This window comes from Ciconia boyciana, chromosome 1 (assembly GCF_034638445.1).
Source record: "Ciconia boyciana chromosome 1, ASM3463844v1, whole genome shotgun sequence".
Classification (NCBI taxonomy): domain Eukaryota; kingdom Metazoa; phylum Chordata; class Aves; order Ciconiiformes; family Ciconiidae; genus Ciconia; species Ciconia boyciana.
In genome coordinates, this window is record NC_132934.1 from 40,016,252 (window position 1) to 40,026,409 (window position 10,158).

Genomic DNA, 10,158 nt, shown 5'->3' on the forward strand with positions numbered 1-10,158 from the left:
ACTCCCCAAATATTTCTTCATGAAGAGAATAGATGCTGCTTAATTAGCTGAATAACTTTGTCAGCAATACATGCTAAAATAGTGGCTATTGAAGGAATCTCCATCCCTAGGGGACATGGGGGAAGTGTGGAAATACTCCTCTTCCTCACCCCCCAAGCTCAAATCTAGTTACAAAAGAAAAGCTCAAAGTTAAACTAGTGATAATGCATATATCGGGAATAGGGGACACAAAGTTCTTTGAGTGCTGATCTGCCAACTAGGAATTTTACATGCAAATGGAAACAAGGGAAGTGTACCAATAGCTTGAAAGAAAAAATAAATGTGGGTAGCCTGCTTGAAACGGCTTGAGGGCACTTCCATGTCCTTTGATGCCCTCAATGCCCTTTTTTTTTTTTTGGTAGAAACTGGATAAAGGAACTCTGAAATAGATACAGAAACTGATCCGGTTTCTTAAACCTTCTATTTTTTGCAAATTTTTCTAAGCTGGATCAGTTTCATAATTAGTGTCACTAAAGGCTTGTTTTGGGGACACCACTCTTAGTGGTTTGCTTGATTTATTGTTTGCTGTGTACTACTTATTCTCTTGTTGATGTAAGTTACTATTAAATGAGCATTAGTATGCCAATCCAACTTTCTAGCTTTCACCTGTACTTTTCTTTAAATCTGTGAATGATCCCTGAAACAAGTAGAAATTAGTTGTGCTAGTTGCTGATAACCATCATTACAAATTTAGCAGCTTCAATTTGAATAATCAAAAATCCCTAATCACTTTGCAAAGTGGTACTTGGCTGCTGACGCTGCTTTTGAAAATGTCACTAGGGCTCTTTGAAAACAGCATGAAGAAGCCTTTCAAAGTGTATATCCATATAAACTTCGTAAGCCATTATGTTGCTTTATGCATTATGAATTTGCTTATAAAATCACACAATTCCTGGTGTCTTCGGAGGAGAGAGTTACAAGAGGAAAAACTCTAACCACATCTTTCTCTCTTGACAGCAAGTGGAAGTAGATGCACAGCAGTGTATGCTTGAAATCTTAGATACTGCAGGAACGGTATGTAAAACTAACTTTCCTAAATACTGGTGTACAGTGTTAAAACCATCAAAAGCTGTAGGGATGTAAATGATGACACGTTTCCTTCCCCTTTCTCTAAAAGAGTAACTGTGGTCAATGCATTGGATTAAAGGATGTTCTTTAACATACTAGCATTTAAACAAAAACTTGAGTATTGCAGCAGAAAATTAATTGCAAGTTTCCTGTGAGCTCATGTTCTGTAATAGGGGAAGCATAAGATTGAGAATTTTAAAAGAGCTTGTGCTGCTGTTTTGAGTTTATATTGCCCAGAGGAAAATTTAGGCCCAACGGTTACTCAGGTTTGATTTCTGTTGCTGTAGAGAATACGTGCTTTCTTCTCCTCTCCTTTTGTGTATGAGATGTAGTCTGACATTGGGGTAAAAATAGTATTGCTTTAGTCAGCTTATGTGAACTCAAAGCGCAGGGTTTATGCTGACCCTTTGCATACTGGTTAGGTTGTTCTCTGACTTGTTCCAAAGTCTACTGAAAGCAGTCATTTCCTTCATTGATTCCCGTGAGCGCAAGCTCAAGACCCTTAGAGTGTAGCATGTGTTCTCTGAACTATAACAGTAATCTGGTCCAATAATAATTTATTTGAATTCCATATGAGAGTAAGGCCGTGTAAAACTACAGAAAGGTGGAGTGGCTGTTCTCTGGAAATATATTGGGCTTTTCATCTGACATACAGCAAGGGACTTGGTGAGTGATTGATCATTCACAATATAGCCAAGTCACCAATGCAAGAAAGGCAAATGCTGTTCCACAGTCATACTGGTGAGAGTTTTCAAACAGGGGGAAGTCCTAATGCTGCTGTGCAGTGCACCAGCGAGTCTTCATATGCAATATTGTAGTTGTCACCAAAGTCTAGAAAATGTGACAAGTCTATTGAGTGTCTCTATCCTCTAGTCAATCTCCTTGAAAATGAAAGTAGAATTTAACATAGGAAAGTGCCTAGGCTACAAAATGGGGGCTGAAAAGGGATGCATTTACTTTGCGATGCATTTTAAAGAACGGTCAGGAGATGGGAAAAAGTTGGTATGTAAGGCAGGATTCAGGAGGAATGTAACTTCTGTAATCTACAGATTACACAGTACCTTCTACTGTACCTCTTCTCTTTTGAAATTACTTTAGTTTCTGTGACTTTTTTTCTCCAGGGTATAGCCCTTAGCAATATCTAGATATTGTTCAGCCACCCCAGCTAATGTTCCAAACCAGATTTATTTAAAAGTGGTTCCGTTTACTGTAATGCTTATAGTCAAACAGTAAAATATTGGTCATTTTAAAAAGGGGAGGAGGGCACAAATGCATTGTACTTGTGATCCATTTGTGACCTGAATTATATGGCAGTTTGTGTAAGGAAAGTGCAAATTGAATGCAACATTGGTATCTTTTTTTTTCAATTACAGGAACAGTTTACAGCAATGAGAGACCTATACATGAAAAATGGACAAGGTTTTGCATTAGTATATTCCATCACAGCACAGTCGACGTTTAATGATTTACAGGATCTAAGAGAACAGATTCTTCGAGTCAAAGACACTGATGATGTAAGCATCTCTAAAAATGCTTAAGACTTATATTTACAGTTTTCATTACAGATGTTGTAATGTATACACTGTGATTGGACAGCTTCCAAGCTTTAAATTAAGAGACAAATCAACCAGTAGGTGTATAGTACAGAAATGCAACTCTTAAGGCAAACTGGAGAAATCGTAAATTGTCATGTGGTATATAGAGAATTGTCTTTTTAATCTCTTCCTTTAAAATACTCTATTTGAAACTGTATATAACTTTATTCACTAGTACTACAGAAAACATTTCTAAAGCAACTCTTCTTACCTTAGTTACTATCAATGAATGTTTTAAACTACAGTTCAATTTTCTCTCTTCAGTATACCTACTGTTTATGGTATTTTAAAAGCACAAAATTCTAAGTTCTTACAGAAAACATGCAAGTTTAAAGCTTACAATACTGTAATGTAACTTTTGTGTGTGTTCTTGCAAGTAAGTTTGGTCATACTATTTCCATACAATTTCAATATGCACCTCTTAGCATTATTAAAGCTATAATGTGAGGCTAAAACATTCCAGTTTATGACTGATTAAAAAAACACTGCGGTGGGAGGAAGTGAATACTTAGTCCCTTAATAAAAGGAAGAATGGTATTTCAAATGTGAAACACAGTAAAAGTGTGTTTTTAACAGAAACACCTTCTAGGTTGTAGCCATCAGACAGAAAATCTTCCTTGGGAAAAAAAAAATGTAAGCAATGAACAGTTTTTTTGTTAAGTGTGCTCATGGAAACTTTGATCCCTTCCTTACTGCATGTATCCACATACACTTCTGCTGCCAACAGACACAGAATGTATTAAATGTTTCCGTTTCAGGGAAGTTCATTGTGACTCTTGTAATACCTTGCACTTTCTTAAGCATAAGCATTTGCAGGTCTTGCCTGTGTTCAGCAGATTTCTTCTAGAAGTGATTTATTGACCATTATCACAAATGTATCTCAAAAGGGTAGTAGTGAAGTTGCATGTGCCGTTCCCATCCAGAACCTACCAAGTTATAGCCTTGTTTAGCATTGAATTAACTTTTTATGCTACAATCAAGATGAGTGTGACAATATTTGAAACCTTAGTTTACATGGTGTATTTATGCTGATTCACATAAACTTTCTTTGGTAGTATTTTGGTAGTATTTCCTTGGAATTGTATTTTTCTTTAGAACACTCCCCTCAGTCCTGAAAGCCATTCCCTAGTATCAGGAGAAAGATAATGAGCTCCAAGTTGCAACTTGAGTTCTCACCAAAATTTGTATAAAGTTATTCCTATGCCAAAGCTTAGGCATGACTTGCTTTCTCAGTGGGGGGAAATTAAATGATCAAAATATTGTAACGTTTTTTCAACACTTGAATTTGGGAGAAACTTGGCTATGTCCTTAAATTAGTAAAAGGAAGAAAAAAAAAGTATGATTGCCTTTTCTTGCCACAAAGGTCAATTCAGTGTTTTCTTCTGTAGTTAGTAATTTTGATAAGCTAGCATGTTTCTTTCCTCTGTGTGCATCAGCTTACTAGTAAGAACTGTATGAGCTAACTGCTCTTGTAAGGACTGCAGATACGCTGGAAGTAGAGGAATGGTGAAAGGAGCTTTAGTGTCCTTCATCATGCTGCCCAGTACAGGCCACTTTTTCCAGGATTTCTGAACATGGAAGAATCCTGTAGCAGATTCTTCAGTAGACTTCTTGATACCTTAAACATCTAAAAATGAAATGTCATTAGGTCTTCTAGAAGATGTGAAATTTTCTCAATTGGCAGTGTACCAGATCCTCAAACCATTCCCCTCACCGCTCTGCCGAACAGCAGGCAAAAAATGCAATCACTTTGATTTGAAGATTAAAGTCTCACACAACTGTAAACATAAGTTTCTGTTATACCAGAGCTTGATTATTCTGGAGGTCAGGATCCTCTAAGGATTCATACAGAGTTTTAGGTGTGCATTTACATTGTGCCTTCCCAAAATTTTAATGAATTCTTTGCTGGTATTAAATTGGTTTTTAGGTGCCTATGATTCTGGTTGGCAATAAGTGTGACTTGGAAGATGAAAGAGTTGTGGGAAAGGAACAAGGTCAGAACCTAGCAAGGCAATGGAATAACTGTGCATTCTTAGAGTCTTCTGCAAAATCAAAGATAAATGTTAACGAGGTAAGGCACACTGCCTATGGGGGGAAGGGGAGGCAGGGAGAGAAGGACGGGACACTGTGTTCTGGTAATCAAACACTACCGTTTCTCAAGGAAAAACTAACAAAATTATGAATAACATTCACTATAATGGACAAAACTGTACAAAACTATTGTGAGATGTTTCTATTAAGGGATGTAGTTAGTTTTGACTTAGTCCTTTCTAAAATTATATTAATTTTAGTATAATTAGTTTTCAAGTTATATTCATATGAATTTGGGATAAATACTTTTTTCATGTTACATTCCCTAGTTGATATAATCTCTATCCACTGAGAATGCACTGCTAGACTTTTTTTTTTAAAGACCTTTAAGAGTGTTAGGTCCTTAAAACTAATTGATTTAAGTTATTTGGTATTAAATTATTTGAGATAGTAAGGACAAAAACTCTTAAGGGTTTTGTCCAAATTAGCAGCTGATTAGAGAAGAGACCTAAATAAGTGCTCTGTTTAAGGGGGGGGGGGGGGGGGGCAAAAACCTCTCCGCTATCTAGCTGCTTACTTATTTATTTATCAGGAGCTAGGTGACTGATCAAACGTGCATTTTTGATTTTTGGGACTTGCCATAGTGCATGCCGCCTTATCCAGTGGGAATGCCAGCATAAAGAAAGGGATGCAAAAATTTTTAGAAAAAGAAGCTGTGTTAGTGTTTACATTTCTGGAACAGCTTGAATATTATGATAAACCCTGCAATTCATTGTGTCTTCTGGAAACCATTGTTGGCAGCATCAGTCAAACTGAAAGGGCCTCTGTGCAAGATTTGCATGTAATCAAATGAGTGTGGTGGTTTAAGCACACCTGACTTTAAAAATGAGTAATGTGTGTTTAATTAGTTGGGAATTTCTGGAAACTATTCCGTTTTTCTTAAATACAAATTAATCAGCTTAACTATATAAAAGTCATATGTTTAATAAACTAGAACTTCCATCAAACACTAAAAGCCCTTGTTGGAATGTTTGCTGCTTTGCAGCCAGTGCTTAGGAAACTGCTAGGATGGCTTTAATATGAGGACCTCCTTGATTTAGGAGATGCAGAAATAATTGGAACATTGGAAAAATGCTGTTTAATTGTAGTATGTAGTCTTGTCTTAAATTAGCCTTTCAACAAAATCATGTTCTAATTAGAATTCTAGGAGATTCAAAGTGTGAGAGTCTCATACATGAGTTGCTCTTCTAGGAAATGTTACGCTTATGTCATGCTGTAGTCCTAGAGAGGCTGCTGAATTAATTCTCTAGACTTTAGTATTTTTAAAGTATCTGGAAAAGCATGATCTCATTCAAATACAAGAGACTATTACAGAATATGCAGTGTACTTGAGTTACCATGAAAATGTGGAGTTAAAACTTACTAGGACTTTCTTTAAAAGAATATCTTCAGAGTGATTTGAGTTAGAAGAAAGCTGTGGCCTGTTTCTTGACCTCAGTGCTAAATTGCGAAGTAATAGTGTATAGTAGTTGATCATTGTGACATATATCATGTGTGTTCAGGTAAATTTGACCCAGAGATTAAACAGCTGCCGATTATAGATGCCTTTCCAGTTTGTTTCATTGAAAGTAGAAAAGCCTCAACAGACAACTGTCTTAAACAGAAAATAAACAGGTATCAATTAAGTATACAATTTAACTTTCTGGCTTTGTGATAACTAAATATTTACAGGGGTTCTTGAGTATGTGAGTACATTATGTGTGAAGATTTACAGCTTAAGGTTATGAGAGAAGCCTCTTAATTCCAATAACCAACTGATTTTTATATTCTCAGATCTTTTATGACCTTGTGCGACAAATTAACAGAAAAACTCCAGTGCCTGGAAAAGCACGCAAAAAGTCATCATGTCAGCTACTTTAATACATAGCTGTACTGTAGCTCTGAGCCAGGTAAACCTTTTAATTTTCTGTGTATTACAGCTATTAAAAACAAACAAAACAACAAAAACCCTAAACAACTGTGGTAGCTGTTGATGCAGAACAGCATTGAAAATTATTGATTTACATTATCATATAAATTTTTAAGGTCTTTATTTTGCTATTCCAAAGTCAGAACTACAAATATGTGCAAGATACACTGTTCACACTAGTATCGTAATTTTTTTTTTCAAGCTTTAAGGTGTTGGTAGGGCTCAAATTAAGGATGTTTGTTCTGATACTTCAAAACTTTAGCTTTTGGAAACAGCGTTTTCTTTTTTAAAGGCTGATAGAATACTGCAAGAGCTCAATTATCAGGAATGCACACTGTAAAATATTGCAGTTTGCATGCTAAAATGTCACTTTCTGCTTTGAACTCCTGCACGTACTTGCATGACGTCATAGGAATTCAGCTTACTTTCTTTGGACTATATGGATATTTTATAGGCTGCATTGTAATTAGTACATTTGGAAGAGAACAGTGAAGTGATCATTGTAACACGCCAAATATTTGACCTGGAGCTGTTGGTTACTAGATCAATTTCTTACTCGTTGGCAGTTGGCTAACATTCTACATGACTAAATCCATGCCTCAAAGAATGCTGCTGAAGGCTCAAGCAAGCTCCAGCCTGCTCTTTAAGCAAGCTTTTTCAGACATTAGTCAGCAGGCATGAATTTTTTTCTGCAACTTTTTCTTGGGCAGGTTGTTTCCCCCCATTCCACCTCTGAGCCTTAGCATGGACAGAGGTCTCTCTTGATTGACCTGACACCATGCAAGTTGCCTGTTCATCTCTATTCCCTTCAATTTTACTGGACATATGGTGGTTCAGTTGCTTCAGTGCTATGATCCATTATTTTGTCATCCAGTAGACTTATTTGATATACTGGAGGATCCTGGTAGAACATTTCACTGTCATAAATTGCAGGCTTTTATTAATATTCAGGTAGTGCCATGTTTAACTCTTTTTTGGTAGCGATATTAAAGCTTGCTTAATTTGAACAACTTGAATCAGTTCAAAGTAAAACTGAGAGGGTTGCAAAAGCATTAGCTGAGGATGGCAGAAATAGCTGCTGCATTTCCTTAACAGGGCTTTCGATCCAGGAGCTTTGATCGTCCAAATGTGTTTTTGTTTTTAAAGCCACTGGAACTGTCGCACTGTAAGCAAAACCAGTCCCACCCATCAAATACTACTTCCACAGTTCAGCTTGGATTACCATATGTATCCCAATTCAGTTTTACTAATTGAGATAGTCTGTTATTTGTACGTGTACAGTAGAAATTATATTAGTAGAGGAGAAGTTATAAGGTTATTGTCTAAGTCCATTTGCTAAGAACTTTGCTAGTTCCTGCTTCAGTTCTTTTAACTAAAGAGAAATGACAAATAGTTGTTACTAATACTAACCTCTTGTTTTGTTGTTACAGGTCTGAAGAACTGTTGCCCAATTCAACAGTGCCAGCATTCCAACTTTATTAAACATACCAACATCTTAAATGGACTTTCCTGTGGTGGTACCCTTTAAGAAATGGATGAAAGCTACTACATCAGTTTGCACATTCTAATCACTTTCCAGTGTCACGAGAGATTTTTACTTATAAATATTCTAAGTGTATGCAACTGGTAAAACCAGAGCCTACATCCAGTATTACTGATAAGAGACATTGTTCATCCACCAATGTTGTACATGTATGAAAACTGTGTACTGTATACTTCAACAATCCCCACTTTCTATTGGAGAGTACAATAATGTAAATCCTAAAAGCACCACTATTTTAGCATAATAAAAGAAAGTCCAAAGAGCTCCTATATAGACTACTCCAGATAACTTTGCTTCATCGGTATTTGTAGCTTATTGTAACTTTTTTAAAGAAATACAGGATCATCGTCATCGTATTGTACAAAAGCGCTTTGATTAACACAACAGCTATATAGTTTTTTAATTTTAGGAAAAACCTGTGGAGACAGTGATCTAGTCTTTAAGAGTCCTTTCAGTATAATGTCTGACTAAAGACATGGCCTTTAATATCTGTTGGGAAGGAAATGTCCAGACTTTTCAACCTTCTATTGTATGTTTCCTTTTCCTTGTTTACATAGGGAACAATGTTTATAGTTGTGTGTACAGTGGGGGTCTACAACAAGAAGTGTATATTTTAAAACAATTTTTTAATGATTTAACAATTTTTTGTAAATCATTTTCGGGCTTCTGCAGCTGTAGATTCTCACTGTGAATTCCCTTGCTTGCTCATGCATAAGTGTATTTGCAATACCAAATATACAGGTTTAGTACTTTTGCCTGTTAGTGATTGTTTTACATGTGTAACGTTTTGGTTGAGATGTTAAATGGTGGAAGAGTACTGTGGATGTGAATGTGGGAAGTAATTTTAATCATGTGTAATTGGTCACAGGGCCTAAGTTGCAGTAATTAACTTTTGCTGATTTATTTAACAATGCCTTGTTGCTTTGTATGCATTAACGTTTGGGTGTAAAGATTGTGTGTATATCCAACAGGGAGCCACAGTATTTAAATTGACCAACCTAATGTTACAACTGCTTTGAGGTGGCCAAATGTAAACTAAAAGCCTTAATTAAAGTGGTGCAATTTTGTATGACTTAGCATCAGTAGTTCAATAAATTTGGATTGCCATGCAAGGGCTTGCATTACAGTTATATAGTACTTGAATGTTTTGTGTTTTAGTAGTGCTAGTAAATATTGATTTTTTTTAATGTCTCTTGCACAGTGCAGATTCATACATCTTAGGACGATAAGGAACCATTATGACTTTGTCTTCTGACAAATACATGCCGTAGATATTTCTTCTAATAGCATCCCATGTGCTAGGGTGGATGAATTTCTGACTGAATGAAATTCCACTTACAGTTTTGGACTTGGAATATTCCAAGTTCTAACATAAGGGAGAATGTCTCACCAAAAAATATCTGTCTTCAAAGGTTAGACTATGAGCGGCTGTTTTGGGAACTTGCAAATATGTTGCCTGCTATTTTCCTTCTTTCCAGCAAGAATTCATGGTTAAAATTGATTTAGTGTAGCTAAAAAAAAAAAAAATTATCTTGGGAGAGAATATGATTTTTCTGCACGATTAAACCATATTTGTTTGGTTTCAGGGAAATCTGCAGAAGAGCATTCTTGCAGTATTGAGTGTAGAGTTTTGCAGACTTTAAATATCTGTTAACGCTGTTGGATTGTGAAGTGGAATGTGTGGACTGTGGATGATTTCCTGATCTTGGCTGTGCTGCTGAAAATTAATGTCACACCCAAATACTTGGTACCTCCTGTTTCTCTGGCACAGAATTACAGAGCTTGTTCTAATCCATTCCTGCAAATTCAATCAGATTAGGTTAGCTAATACCGGTAAGCTTCGAGATAGTTTACGTTGCCCAAAGTGAATTAAGGAGCCCAGCTGATCCTTCCTGCTGGTAATTTCATCAGTT

The 10,158-nt window shown here is 36.2% G+C and overlaps 1 protein-coding gene across 1 annotated transcript in view; it reads left to right on the plus strand.

Annotated features, from left to right (window-relative positions):
• Positions 1-9,371, plus strand: part of RAP1B (RAP1B, member of RAS oncogene family) — a 31,777-nt gene extending 22,406 nt beyond the window's left edge. Inside the window, exons 4-8 of the mRNA XM_072863250.1 lie at positions 997-1,053; positions 2,481-2,621; positions 4,630-4,773; positions 6,567-6,682; positions 8,133-9,371. Coding sequence (XP_072719351.1) covers positions 997-1,053; positions 2,481-2,621; positions 4,630-4,773; positions 6,567-6,653 — 429 coding nt within the window. The 3' untranslated portion in view covers positions 6,654-6,682; positions 8,133-9,371. The remainder of the gene's footprint in view (positions 1-996; positions 1,054-2,480; positions 2,622-4,629; positions 4,774-6,566; positions 6,683-8,132) is intronic.
• The last annotated feature ends 787 nt before the right edge of the window (positions 9,372-10,158 follow it).